Source organism: Larimichthys crocea, chromosome XX, assembly GCF_000972845.2.
Source record: "Larimichthys crocea isolate SSNF chromosome XX, L_crocea_2.0, whole genome shotgun sequence".
Taxonomy (NCBI): domain Eukaryota; kingdom Metazoa; phylum Chordata; class Actinopteri; family Sciaenidae; genus Larimichthys; species Larimichthys crocea.
The window spans coordinates 10,546,534-10,561,984 of NC_040030.1; the positions used below are offsets into that span (position 1 = coordinate 10,546,534).

Below are 15,451 nucleotides of genomic sequence, written 5' to 3' on the forward strand. Positions count from 1 at the left end.
ACCCCCCCCCCCCCCCCCCCCCCCCCCCCCCCCCCCCCCCCCCCCCCCCCCCCCCAATAAAGACATTCATTAGTCTCAAATAAATAAACAGTAAATATTTTCCCTCAAAGTTATCCTAGTTTCTTGATTCTTAACCAAAGTAATTCAAGTTAACTTAGAATCTCAAACCAGTTATGTAAAGTATCATCATACTTAATTAAATTCACCTAAATCATAAATAATAAGCATACCAAAATTATTCAACTTTAATTTACGTAATAATTAACCCCAGTTGTGGAGAAGCATGACCTCATTACACCATCCACATCAAAACTGTTTCTTTCCTACCAGATTAATCAGGAATTGTGGTCCTTCCTTACTTCCAGGAGCAGGTTAAGGTGAAAAAGACAAGCTGCATCCAAACATTTTGTGCCATGCATTCCCAGTGGGTGTGCAGGCGAATGTGGTCCCTCTAAGAGTTCCTGCTGAGAGCACCAACATCTCTTGTGGGGTCGCCCTCTTCAGGTTTGGAGTGCAGATTCCCCCAGTAAATTCTCTTGAAAATGAATTGAGCTGAGGGTACATGGACATTATTTGCTGGTGAATGGTAGTTTCGTCTTTTAGAGCACCCCCCAAAAAAATTGTGAATCAGACCAGAGTAGCAATAAATTAAATTTCTTGCAGCAGGTGTGTACAACTGATTATCAGTTATAAATATATACTCACCTCATTAGGATTAAGCACAAAAGAGGACAAAACTTAGACAATTACAGACTATTAAACTTAATTACCAACAATAAATAAAAAAGTATGGCCACTGCAGCAGGTGCAACAAGCATTAGTAAGCCACATAAATGAAGTAGTGTCGAATAGAGCAACAAAAAGCAGACAACACAGACATGAATAACAATATATACTCCACAGCAGCTGCAGCCACATGCATACATATTGACACAGAGACTGTGTGGCACAACCGACGACAGTATAAAGAATGGACAGAGCCTGAGTGACGTCATCCATAGGTTCATTGGCGGACCTAAGGCAGGCCAAATGACACCTGGAGACTCTCATATGCCATCTGTAACCACTTACCTGTCAATCAAGTGTCAATGCTGTTAATTATGCACAATTGTAAGCCTTAATATTACCTGAACAGGTCATTTAAAAAAAATTACTCAACAGGGAAGTTAGCTGTAGAGTCCAAAACGGTTGCCTGGACCAGGCTGTAAACATGTTTATTTCAGCTGTGAAATTAGGCACTTTAATACAGCAGCCTGTCTCAAGTGGCTGCTGGAGGAATTTATTTTTAGCACTTCCGCATTGGTTTTATTTCCCAGAACCTGGCCACAACATGTAGCGGTCGCTGACATCATCTGTACAGTGAGTTACCACAGTAACTAAGACTGTTATTATCCTCACTTATCCAGTATATCCAGTCCATTCAGATTTTTAGCATGCACCTGTTGATTATGCAAAATTGTGGGTGTGTTTGATTTGGCTTACATAGTGTGCATGGTGGTGCATTAAATCAGTGATTAATTACAGTCGATGAAACCTTTCTTTTGCAACTTGAAGTGTGGCAAACTACAATATGTGTGGAAAAAAATGTACTATTTCAAAAGATACACAAGAAAACTATTCTGTTATTATCTGTGTATAATGATGTAATACCTTTTCTTTAAACATCAGATTGTATCGGATTTTGATTCTTTGCCTTTTTCTCACACACAATTAACTACACGTCTATTCAATATTTAAGGCATCATAAAATGAGAACGCATGACCATGCCAACAAATGAAATATGAAAGGATAGGGCTGTCTCGTGAGGATGATTTACTGTAGATTACAGAGCTGACACTGCGCTGATTTGACTTCAGGTAACATGTGTCCTCTCCATCACGACACTGGGTTGCTGTGTCAGCCACACAGAGCGCGTCGGCTACAATATGTTGTAAGAATCTCTCTAGTGTCTGTGGCCTGATGTATAGTGCTGATGTCTTAAAGTCAACAAGCAAGACACAGAGGAGATTACAGACAGATTCCATATTGTTCAAGCTGTATATGTGCTGTTATCAGGGTACAGCGCACAGAGGAGCAGTTTAACACAGAGACAAACGTGACAGGAGTATGGTTATGGATGATCAGCAATACATTTGGTAGTAATTTTACTTAAATTGTGTGTTTTAAGTAATTATTTGAATTATATAAGTAACATAATCATGATTGTGTCTTGCAAAACCATCATTTTGTCCCACTTCTGCAGTTTCCCGGACCATACCTCAAAGTGTGTTGCTCTCTTTTTTTAAAACCAGCTTGAGGATTGGAGGGTGTGCTCTCATGTACATTTTTAATGGCACCCTGTTCTCCACCAGTCACCCTTTTGTGAGCAGCCGAAAACATCAACAACGTCACCGTTTGCTATAAACCGGAGAGAGCTCGACTTATTTGCATGTCCACAGTGATCCTATTTGAAATTCAAATGTGAGACTGCGCGCAGACGAACAAGACCAACTCTATTCATGACCCTTGCTTATGTGGCTGTTGTCTGCCGTCCAAATATATAGATGTGAACTGAAGAACAAACTTCTCTTCAAAGTTTGGACGTGTTTTAAATGTGCCAGTGGTATTTGTTTTTCAGCTCAGAAGAGAAATGAATCTTAATTGCACTGTAAATCACACTTAATGTCCCGTATACTTTATTTGTATGCATGCAACGACTTTCTAGGTGAATCTTTCAGAACACTCACTTTACATGCACGTACAGCAACTTCCTTATTCACAAGCCCGGTTCCAAAGATGCTGTGTGAAACGTAAAAAAAATAAACATAATCAATTTGCAAATCCTTTTTATCCTACATTCAATCAAATACAACGCAAAGACATGCACTGGATATTTAATGTTCAAATGGATGTTACTTTATTGTCTTTTGTACATATACACTTTTGAATTTGATGTATGCAAGACGTTCTAAAAAAAGGGGCAGCAACTGACTGGGAAAGTTGTGGAACGCTCAGAAAACACCACTTTGGAACATTCAACAGGTAAACAGGTTCATTGGTAACAGGCTCAGTCCTTTACAAGCAAAAGATAGGACCAGGGTCACCACTGTGTGAAAAACAGCATGGGCAAGAGTTTCAAAATAACATTTCTAAAAGATTTAAAGAATCCAGATAAATCTCAGCACATAAGGGGCAAAGAGAATGCCAAAAGTGAACACCTTTCGTATAAAGGATACTACAATAAGGGCTCAGGAATGCTTCGGTAAACGCAGTTTATCAATGAATCTACAAAGTTAAGAATCACTTCAAAAACATCCTGAAACACTTGGGATATCTCTGGGCTCGATCTCATCTGAGATGAACTGACAGAGAAGTGGAGCAAAGTGTGCTGTAGTGTGATGAGTCCAGATTTCTGGTTGTTTTTGAAAAATAGTAGACATCTTGTCCTCTGGGCTAAATTTACATTTTACAGAGTGCCAACTTTTTTAAGTCAGGGTTGTAGAATTACGCTTTGCAGAGTCTGTTAAACTCAGTAAACTACACTTAAAGGACATGACAGTAGAAATTGGTTCAATGATACAGACATAGACATATAGCATGCAGTGCATCTTAAGTTTATGATGACATAAAACACATAATAACTGAAATACTTAAATAACTCCGACAGCTGGTTGGCCAGTAGTCTGAACAGAGAAATGAAAGTCTGGAAATGATTCAGTTTGGGTTTTTTAGTAAAGTAAAGACATAAAAAGACATTTATATATTTTATATAATTTTTATAATTTTTATATTTTATAACATTTATATATGTTATGTTAAATAACATTATCTGACCTTTGAAGTCATCCTGTGAACCAACATACAAAGAACAGAGGCAGATATTTACCAAAAACAAATTTATGGATGGATTTGCATCTTCTAGGTTATTCATTGACACCCATGTTCCTGGTGGCGCCACACCAGGAGCTATGAACAAACAAATGCAAACAAGTAACAACCTTTCTGACGACATGCATGGTTTGATAAGCTATGCACATGAGTTAAAACAGTAAATATGACATGATGGAAACCTAATCAAACCCTACTTGGCACAGGCGAACAAAAAGGCCTTCACATGCTTTTACGACCTACTGGAACTTCCACAGAACAGATGAAAATTAAAGGCTTATAACCAGGAAACCAGTCCAATGCAGCACTGTTCTGTGAGAGCATGCTCATCCAAAGTGAATGGACACCCCTTTGATGGTTGAATCTTTTTACGTTATTTTTTTTAAATCACCGTCCACACCTTGCATGGGTACAATATTAAACTACTGCTACTACAGCAACTGAAATGTCCGTAGTCACGTGTAACTTACTTATAAGTAGACTCATGCAAGGTGATGCTCAGTTATAGTGTGAACAAATGTGGCAACAGGCAAGAAACATGACTGTGAAAAAAGGTTCTTGGTGTGATCAACTGCAAAAACTGAGAAAGCGTTGAGGGGTCTTGTCTAAGACTCATTTCCATCCATCCAACACTGTTACAACTACAAGTGTTATGAGAAAGAAGGGCCTGCCTCCTTCATACACACACAAACACACAGCATTATCAGAGGCCTGTGACAACCGGTGAATAAACCACCAAATGTGCATTTATCTATGCAGTGTTGCATCGAAGCATTATAGGTTGCCATTTGGGCATGGCAGTACTGAGTTGTGAATAATGATGAGGCAGGCCTTCTTGTTCGTGAGTTCTTGTGAGTCTTTAAGAGACAGACAGCATAATTCAGGTGTGTGAGATAATAAGAGAACATGTCTGCATGTTCAGGGGCCGTTACCGTGATTCACAAGGCCCCAAGCAAAGATCCAGATAAGGCCTTGCAGACCAGTTTGCATGAACAAATAGTTTTTGAAAACTTTTCTCCTTCTAGCAACAGCAGAGTCACAGCAAACAGGAATATATATTTATATTATATTATTTCTTTTAGTCATATTACTAGTCCTTCAGATTTGCAAATACAGCAATGGAAGTATATTTGAAAGACATACAACGCCCCCTGTTATGTATGACTTATAAATAAAGCCTGTATGGAAGCTTTTGTGTGTCAAAGCTGCAGAATAATTGAAAACTTTTGTTCATACTAGCATGTTTTATGTGTTCCCATTCTCAGATTCTTTAAGTTTCTGAGTCCCTGAGTTAAATATTTCAATGTTTGTATTTGAATTATGTGTTAATTGCTTTAATAGACTTTGTACCGATGATACATTAACTCTGCCTGAACATTTTCACAGTGTAAACACATTTGCCATTTTATTAGGCTGCTTTTTGAGTCTGTGGGTTTACATACCTGATCTATATATTAGATAGCTACAAAATTATGGCATGAATTGCATCCCTTTGAATAAAATCAGGGTGCCAATCACCAACAATTATCAAAAAAGACCAATGCCATCTCCTATTTTCTACTATCACAATAATCATAAAATATTATATATCTTTGTAATACTGGTATATTTTTGCAGTTAGTCTGGGTTTTGTGTACTCATCTCAATCTATCTGAAATTTAAAATGTTTTTTCTACATTTTACACAAGAGTGACTGTCATTCAGCCACACCTGAGTACTGTACCTTTAGTTAATCATTAATCTCTTGCCATGTCTGCTTTCACTATGTACAGACATGCTTTTTGCAAGCTTACATCACACCCTGAGACTAGATATAAAACCTGTGACTTCACACTGAAGCAAATTTACCAAACTGACAGCACTCTGCGCCTGACGCCTCAACCGGTAAGACATTTATTATAAAAAGCAAATAAATTAATGTAATTCCTTAGAGTAGTTAGCATACACTGAATTACATTGTTATATGTAACATTATTTATACACTTATTAAAAATACATCACCTTGATTATTTTCACTCTGATTAGGATTGTTTACCTTTGTTTGTAATCTGTTAATTTTATTTGTCATCTCTGTGTTTTTGATTTAGTCCTCTCACCATTTGAACACTACCATAACTATGAAGATGACACTTGTGTTGTTCTGGCTATGCTCTGGTAAGGGTCTATTTCTTGGTCTCGGCCTTCATTTGATATTTTGTGGGTGTTTTGTCTAAGTAGTTTCATGATTAGCGTATTTTTTCTTAAAACCTGTATCTTCTACCAACGTCAGTAGTTTTGAATAATGCTGCTTCCACTATTCATACTTTGATAACAAGTAACCACTGTGCATAAACTAATAATCTATGCATCAAGGAGCTGGAGATACGTTAACCAATAGTGACTTTGTAGTTAAGAGTGTGACATACATTGTATTTTAACCCAGTGAAGTAAATGTCAACAGTCCAACAGTCTCAGAAGGTTATTGCTGTTTTATAAGAAGTAAATGTTAATTAAGTGAAAAATTAAATAAACTGTTTTGTCTTTCTTTTGACAGGATTTTTTTACTTCACATTTGCATCATATCGTCTACGTCATTTTTCGATTGGTGACAAAAAAGATTGGAAAAATTCATTGGACGAATGTAAAGAAGATGCATCATCATTTGTAACTGTGTATGATGATGAGGACGCAATGTTTGTATGGAATTACACCAAACATATAGACAGCAGCAGATGGCTTGGTCTGCATAGAAATATCTTAATTACTAAGAATACTTGGTCAAACGGCAACCCTCTCATGGTAAATTATTCATCTGTGAATGTAAGCGATTGGACACAAGAATGTGAAGCGATTGGCAATAATACATGGAGAGGTTTTAACTGTTCAGAGAGGAATTATTTCATGTGCTACAAGGGTAAGTTACATCATACTTGAATTTTTTTTTATGTGACAGTTTTATTTGAATTTGTCAGTTAAACAAAACATGTCAAATCCACACAACACACCACGGCCATAATATAGCAGCTCTGTGAGGCTGTTCTTTGAGCTAAATGCTAACATACCATTACCACACCACAATACTAATCAGAATCAGAAATCAGAATTAGATTTATTGCCAAGTAGGTTTTCACTTACAAGGAATTTGTCCTAGTGTATTAGTGCAAAACAAACATTAAGTAAAAATATAATGAAGATAAAAAGTATAGACAATATTAAAATTATATATAAAATATTTTCACAGTGACAATGCTAATTAATATTTTCCATGTTCAGAATGATAACATGCTAACATTTGCCATTTAACCAAAGCGAGTTGTAATTATCAACCTGTTGGTGACGCCAATGACATAGTGCATATCAGCAAGTTATGACTGGTCGACAAAAATGACTTGAATGTTTAATCCACCAATCTGACACAGTGGTCAATTTATAGAATATACAGAAATATACAGTATGTTGTTTATCTGAAACTGACATTACAGCCAAAAAAAAATATTTAAACAATCAGTAAACCAAATTTAGATTTTCATTTATCTGAACTTTTTTTAAAATTAACTTTTGTTTATGTTACAAGTAAAAAAAGAAAAAAAAATGTTTTTCTGAAGTCCTAGCACAGATGTAATGATTCTTTTTGCCTCATGTGAAATGTTTCTATGTTGCTCACATACAAAAACACATAAAATCCCATTTTTTTCTTATGTGATAATGAGGTCGGTGAGTCTATGGCAGGAGTTTGTTCAGTGTATCGATGTGTGTGTGTGTGCGTGTGTGTGTGTGCATGTGTGTGTGTCTGGTATCAGTAATGAAATCAGGAGGACTTTCTGGCAGTGACCTTACTGAAAACTAAAACAAGAGGAAAACTTGAAAGTGATAATGAAATGTTATTTAGAGTTGGTGTTCTAATGTCATCCAGCACAAACAAATCTGTTTTATCTCATTTGTGAAAGTACAATTGCCAGCAATAATTTCTTCATCTGGCTATTTGTTTTGCAGGTAATAATTACACCCTGGTTGAAAATAAGAAGGACTGGTGTCAGGCGCTGCAGTACTGCAGAAAACACTTCACTGACTTGGTCAGCATCAGTAACCCGGAACAAAATAAGGAAGTGATTGCAAAGGGAAATGGCACAACCTTCTGGATTGGACTCCGGCATGATAACTGGGAGTGGGTGGACAAAGGCTGCTCTTCCTTCAGAAAAATTGACAATACTTATAATAATTATGAAGACGAAAATTGTACTGCTCTCCGCAGAGATAGTAAGGTTCCAGATATACTGTATCAATTTGGGTGTTATACTGGGGCACATTCCTTTTGCTCCAAAGGTAAGCAGTATAGACAACACACAATACAACGCACTGGACATATACAGTACATATACAGTATATACTGTACATACACAGTGAAGATGCTGGGTGAATAATTAGACATCCATAATTATAGATATTAACTTTTTAAACTTTTGGTTGTATTGCAAGTTGCAGAGTATAAAGTGAATAGTCAAAAACAAAATTTAAGGAATATGTAGAAATATGCCTCAAGAATATACATTAGAATCTAGAAGGATACACATCTCAGTTATACCTTTGTAGATACCTTACTTTACAATGCCACAAGACCGTCTGTACCAGTGTGAAATTGTAGAGCAATTGTTTTGCATTTTAAGCAACAAGAGGGATACAAAGAATATGCCATATATGTGAACTACAGAGAGAACTGTGTTTACTGTATAGTGGAATGAAGCTCAGTTCATTCTTGAGACAGTAATTTAGTCCAGAATGGTACCAGCCTATGTCAAGGCTAGAGTAGTTCAAGGGATATTCATGGTATTTTTAAATGTTGTAAGGTACATACAGTATTAATGTGTCGCTGCCTAAAGATGCCCTCTGTACAATAGAAACAAAGCAAAAAAAAAAAAAAAAAAAAAAAAAGAGAATGTGAATGTGAATCTTACTTCTGTCTTTTCTATCTTGGTTTCATGACAGGTACTGTGAGAATAAAAGTCATTGGTGAGAAAAAGACCTGGGAAGAGGCCTTTGACTACTGCAGAGAACACCACACAGACCTGCTGTGGATTAGGGACAGGAACGATTCTTACGCTCTTGATCAGTGGCTAAACCAAAGTACAGTTGATGGTCCATTCTGGATTGGTCTGAGGCAGAGTCGTGTCTTTGGATTCTGGATTTGGACAAGTGAGAGGTAGGTTTGTCAAAATAGTTTTCAGATGCCATGTACATACAGTACGATAGTATCTATAAATATATCTCTAATGGCTTTCTATCCCTCCGGTGCAGTCTACTGACAATCGCACAAAAGAAGGAGAACTTCTGAGATATAACACTGAAAATAACTGGTCCTCACTATGTGTTCAGTTACTTTTTTTGTACCAGCATGCTATGTGCATTGTTAATAAATTAAAAAAAAAAAAAAAAAAAGGTGGTTTCATGGTATCAAAAGAGGTATTGTGCATCATATTGTATTCTAGTGTTATATGTAGATTTTAAATTCTTGTCTTGTGACAACCTCAGTAACAATGCAGTGACCTGGGACAACTGGAAGAATGGTGAGGCACCTCAGCTGCCCCTTTCTGACCACTGTGCTGTCATCAACGAGACGGACAGGACGAGCGATGGGGGAGTGTGGAGCGATGAGAACTGTTTGGTTAAGCATCATTTTCTTTGTGAGGAGAAGATCTTTTTCATGAATTAGCTCTAAAGTTCATCTGTATTGATTGATTAGATTTTCATATCAATGTGGGGTTGATACCTGATTGTGGGGATGTTTGTTGTTTTTCATATATACTTGTTTATTTATGTATGTAATATCATCTGTGTCCAGATTTTCTGTATAAATGTCAATAATAATTGGTTAAAAAAACATTGATGACTTGTATATAATGATACAGTGTACTCCACAGAAGTAGAACTATATACAGTAATTAATGGTGGAAATTAATTAATTCTGCACCACTGTGTCATTTTAATCAATCCAACCAATAATACAATCAGATCAATACAGATTTGTGTTTGTTTTCATGAAATCTCAGTTAGGCCCATGTCTGACTTGTAATCATTGAAATGCATATTCTACTTTTGTATTTACATTTATAACTTTTAACCCAACTCCAAACATGTTATACTCTTTATGTACTTATACTCATTTTATACTTCCACACATGGAAAATGTCAGTTATAAATAAGGTGTGGGACAGCACATAGATCTTTAAGAACTGTAAGAGTAGAACACATTGTTTCATGTAAAAATCGAAATAGAAATTAGTTTAAGTTTCTGTTTAAATTTCTTCATGCTTGCTTGCAATAAAATACAATAAAATTCAAATCAATTGGGGCAATGTGTATGTTTACTTATTGCTCACCCGATACATGAATACATTAGCCTCTGTGTCTCAAAAGAACAACAATGAACAGTATGTCACTGCTGTAAAGTTAATGTTAAGTCAGGGGTGGATACATTTCAGCAAAATTGTGTATTTTAGTTAATATAATATTAATATATGTGTTTTTGCTTTAGCTTTAACCAATTTTAACAAACTTTATATACTGTTGGCTAGTCTAACACAGGTCAATGCATCTTATATTTTATAAGATCATCATATGTTGGTAGTATCACTGTCCTGTTGGAACCACATATTTCTAAAAAGTCAGCTTTCCATGAGCTTAAAAAAGACAGACCTGTTTTCAACATTGTTACCAAAGAGTTTTCAGCTTTAAACTGTTTTTGTAGCTGAAGAAACAGGAGAATTTTCTCAACCATCAAATAAACCATTATATACTTCAGTTTATCAGAAAAAAGGGAAGGGCATGACAAAGACATGTCAGATAAATGTTGTAGAGTAAAAAGTGCAATATTTACCTCTGAGACGTTGTGGAATAATGTTTGAATGCATAATATGGAAATACTCTGGGTAAGTACAAGTACCTTGAAATTATAACAACAGTCTGGAACTGTGGTGGAAAGGACACAATTAAGGGGTCATCTTACTTCACTTAAATGTCAACAAAATTAATCAATGCAACATTAAAATGAAACAATAAGTTATACAGACACAGCTAACAAAGTATTACTCATAAAGAGAGTCAGTTGTGTGGTGGTGGGCCTCAAGACCAAGTATGTGAGAAAAAAGTAGAGATGAAGGTAAATTGGAGGTGAGAGGCCAGACAGAAATCAGACAAAAAGCTAAATAATACAGAATAAAACCACCTAGAGCTATAAGAAGGATTTTACAAGTGGAGAGACATAGAAAATTAAAAATAAATATGCAGATAGACCCTTAAACATGAGATTTTTGATATTAAGAACAGAAAATAGAATCTGGACAAAAAGAGGGACAGTGAAATTTAAAAAAAACATGAAGCTTGGACATCCTCCAGGGCCATTATTCACGCTGTGGACGAACTTGGAATGAAGGCTTAATCCGTCACACCCTCACTCATCATTATAACTCATCATACAGCTCATAGTGTGAATGTGTGTGTATGCGAGTGCGTTTATAGGCCTCTTGATCATTGCTCATTCCAGGAGAACAGACTTTCTCTTGGCTTGTCGCTCAACCTTTCGTCTGACCATTACATAACGTACGTGCACAAGTGTGTGATCATAGTTCACTGAGAGGAATCAGAGCTTCTCAGCAAACACGCACTTCTCCATGGCATAAATCACCAGCCACTGAGGATCCTGACTTGCAGCCAAGCACACATCTTGGTGCAAAAGCAGAAAAATTTCATTGGCAGAGATGTGGAACAAATAAGAGGCTGAGATACGGCCCCGTTTTGGGGTTGAATGACAGACCTTGCCAAATTTCATTTCACTTATGTCCTACCCTTGTAATAGTCTCAGGTAAGGAGCCATTACTCTAGAGTGCAGCTTAAGTGGTGGGAGGAGGGACTGTTTGTTCTACATTATTGCACATGTAGTGTGTGTTAAACTAAAAGTACTGGTCTGCTTGGATAGTAAGGCACTTAATGGACAGCACTAGAAAACGTACATTATCTTTTATGAGCACTTGTAAAGCAAGAGTAACTGACCCACCCCTGAGAAAAAAACTGACACCAGGAAAAAATAATGTATATAAAATACAACTGAACAGTTTGCCAAAACCTCCACACCTTCTCAAAACTTTGAAGGTAGAAATAAAGTGTCTAGACTTTTCTTATTAAAAACTTTTTCATTCATGCATCCTGGTCACGACCTGCATTTGTCCAAAGGCACAACAAGTGAGAGATTAAGTCCTACAAGCAGGGAAGAGCCAGAGGAAGGGGGAGGAAAATGAGGAGCAGATGGGAGGGAGGTAAAGCGAGAAGAGCAGTGGGGCCTGTCAAACTATTAACGTCACGGTGTGAGCCTGGGGCTCTTGGTGACACAAGAGATGAGTGGACATATTTAGCATAGCGTTCAAAATGTGCACACACAGAGTACACACATGCCAGACAACTATGCAGAAATGAACTAATCTGCTACATTCATAGTCCCAGTTCTGAACTGGCACTATTGGTTGTTGTTGCAGGGGTCCCTTGCGATATTGCTCTTAAACACTTGTAGCTTGATAAAGTCCTGATAAAAAGTAGACCAACTCATTTTCAGATTAAAATCGTGCATAGAGTACTTTTGATTTCAAATGTTTAAGGAAAACTAAAACAGTTTGGGGCAGAAAGTTAGTTGTAATAAAGTACTCTTAAATTAAATGAGTACTTTTATTAGCACTGGCTCCACAACTGACAAAATAACAGAGCATTCTAGCAAAGATTAAAACTCAGTGTTTGACAACAAAGTGTAAAAAAGCTTTTTTTTAATATTCTTTTTCATTCATACACAACACAGCAATGTTATTTGTGAAATTAATGATTCATTTTGAGTCACCAGTGTATTACTATTGTACTGTCTCAGTTGTAATAGCAAAATCATACAACACCGTCTTTTGGTGTGTCCCAGATTCCTTACACAAGCCGAAAAGCACAGCCGTTAGCTTTGTGACTCCACTTTGAAGTGGTCTATTGTCTGCCTTTTCTACATGTTTCCTATTTTCTGTTACTTTCATAGCGTATCAAAACCAAACAAATGGCACCGAATATGTTTTTTTTTTTCTGTGGAGATGAAAAATACACAAATACTCAGGCACGGACTTAAATGTGTGTGCGTATTAATTTGACAAAAAGCTCACACAGAGCAGGACCACACTGAGCATAGTGCGGTAAATGGATTCAAGATGTTTATTATAATTGCTAGTTGGTTACCGCTGGCTACTGAAGTCCATGCCCCTTTCTTCAGCAGTTTCACAATTAGTATTCCAGTCCAGACCCTAACAACCTTTCATGAGGTTTCTGCCGCTAATGGCTGATTTCACAATATCTGCATGAGTAATGGCATTTCAGACATGTTCAGCGTAGAGACGGCCGATTTACATTGGAAATTGGCCATCAGAGTTGCCTAGGGTCATGGAAGGAGAGTTGATGCAGAGGTAAGTGTGTGTGTGTGTGTGTGTGTGTGTGTTTGTGTGCGTGTGTGCGTGTGTGTCATCTATTCTCTCACTAAACCTTTGACCAGTGACAAGTTCAAACTCGTCCCAACCCACCGATATTCACCTTCCGTGTTTTGTTCATTTCTGTGTAATTAGGCCTCATCTTCTGTTTATACATTCATTTCTGTTTGCACTGTGGACCACTGAAGTTAAAGGTTCACACTTTGCTCCCTTCCCCACTGGTATCCCCCCTCCTTTATCCCTTGGCCTTCCTCCACTACTTCAGCATTCTCTTCATTTCTGCAGTCCTCCCCTTACAAATAAAAAAAAAACAAAAAGAAAAACCAGCCACATTTCCTCTGCAGTTCTTCTTTACAACACTATAAACATCCAACCTCAAGTTGTCCCTCCACTCCTGTGACAACACAAGTACAAAGCCCATTTGCAAGTGGGTCTGGTGTGAGTGTGTACTTCAGAAATTTAACAAGCAGCGAGGCACAGAAATGTGTGTATCGGACACCAGATGCATTGATTTCCCACTGTGCTGAAGGAATTTCAAAAAAATACATACCGGCTGACAAGGAGTAAGAGCCACTGTCCTTGTTGATTTCCCTCAATTGTTTTAAAATTCTCCTCCAAAAAGTGACACATTTATATTCTGTGCACCTGTTTTCAGCATTTGGGAGAATTATCAGTAGATTGACCCAAAAATGCTTTAATTGGAGAACAGTTGTGTCCAATGTTAAAAAACATTCTGAAAGTGGACAGCAAAGCCAGACACATGAAAGCTGGGTACAGGAGGATGCTAATGTTACATTATTTTGGCAGCATAGACTGCTGTGAGTACTCCTTCACTGGTTTGTCTAATATTTAGAGCGATATTAAGCTGGTATAAGTTATAGCATCCAGAGGTAGGCAGTATGATTAAGAGGTTTTTACTCTGTCACAGGTCACTACGTCACTCACTCATCTGACTTTCTGTCATTTGTTGTAGTCTAAAATGAGTTAAGTAAGTTGGGGGACTGATTATGGATGTATTCAAACGTTCTTGGAGAGAAGAGGTGACGCATGTTGATGTTCGATGACAACTTTTCACCAACAACCGGCTGGAAACTGAGTTTTGTGTGTCCTCATGCTCTCAGTGCCTTGGCCCACCCTGGTCTTCATTCATCATCACTTACTGTATCTTATTACACTTGCTTATGGCATGTCTGGTGTACTATCTGCTAGATGCTTGTCATCCCATAGTTGTAGTGGAAAATGCTCTGATTATTTTCATTTTTAACTCGCCATGAGTTATGTATGCATAATAGGTTACCTGTCTACGGCCAAAACTTGCAGCTGCACGCAGCCTTTTCATTCCTATGAGATGCATCACTGTGATCCTCTTGGATTAACAATGTCAAACACCTCTGACAAGTAAAGGTTAACTGAGCACAGGATAAATGAATGTGAATCTGTGTGAAGACAGATCGGAAGTTAAGATGAGGATGTTCTGGACCTGCCTGAGGAACACCCTCCTCCTCCTAAAATAAATGTCAACCATTACATGAAGTAGCATTTTCTTTATTTATATGATTTATTTAATAACTTGGCTTACTTTACAACAATTTTTTTTTTACATCCTTATTTCTAAATTCCCTTCTTTTGTTTGAATGATTGTTGTACATGATGATTTCGTTAATAGAGAAAAACTGGATGCATCAAGCGTGAACCAAGCATCAGTCACTATGATGGCAGGAAATTCAATTGAAAAGAGGTGATGTCTTTTTGTGTTGGGTTTATTTAAGATGTAGTGGCACTGATTATCAATTTAGTGGTGACAAGTACATTTATTTTCTTCACTAAATTGCCTTTTTTCCAATTTCTTTTCTTCATTAAACTGCTCAGAAGAGGTGATACTCGGTAGGCTTATAGGATTGTGGTTATACTGCTGTGCCAGTGCCTCTCAATACAAGTACTACTATAAAGCACAAAGCCCTGAGACTGCACTGATAGAATCCTCCTTTCAAGGTCACAGCAAACAGTAAATTTGCTTTTGATGATAACAGACTGCGACACACCAACCAATATCCATGATAATAACAGGTAGGTTAGTTTTGTTTGGGGTAGCTCTCCTGGCTGGTCTATA

General features: G+C 37.2%; 1 protein-coding gene across 1 annotated transcript; it reads left to right on the plus strand.

Moving 5' to 3' along the window:
- Positions 1-5,728: 5,728 nt before the first annotated feature.
- On the plus strand, positions 5,729-10,183 carry LOC104933982 (macrophage mannose receptor 1). Its single transcript, XM_010749538.3, has 6 exons — positions 5,729-5,752; positions 5,956-6,022; positions 6,402-6,761; positions 7,841-8,170; positions 8,831-9,044; positions 9,374-10,183. Exons 2-6 carry the CDS (start codon positions 5,986-5,988, stop codon positions 9,552-9,554), a joined length of 1,122 nt encoding a protein of 373 aa, XP_010747840.3. The 5' UTR covers positions 5,729-5,752; positions 5,956-5,985; the 3' UTR covers positions 9,555-10,183.
- Positions 10,184-15,451: the final 5,268 nt, after the last annotated feature.

Coding starts and splice junctions, on each gene's coding strand:
- LOC104933982 (XM_010749538.3), top strand. CDS start 5,986: ATGAAGATGACACTTGTGTTGTTCTGGCTATGCTCTG. Junction 6,023..6,401: donor GTTGTTCTGGCTATGCTCTG/GTAAGGGTCTAT, acceptor TTCTTTTGACAG/GATTTTTTTACTTCACATTT. Junction 9,045..9,373: donor TGGATTTGGACAAGTGAGAG/GTAGGTTTGTCA, acceptor TGACAACCTCAG/TAACAATGCAGTGACCTGGG.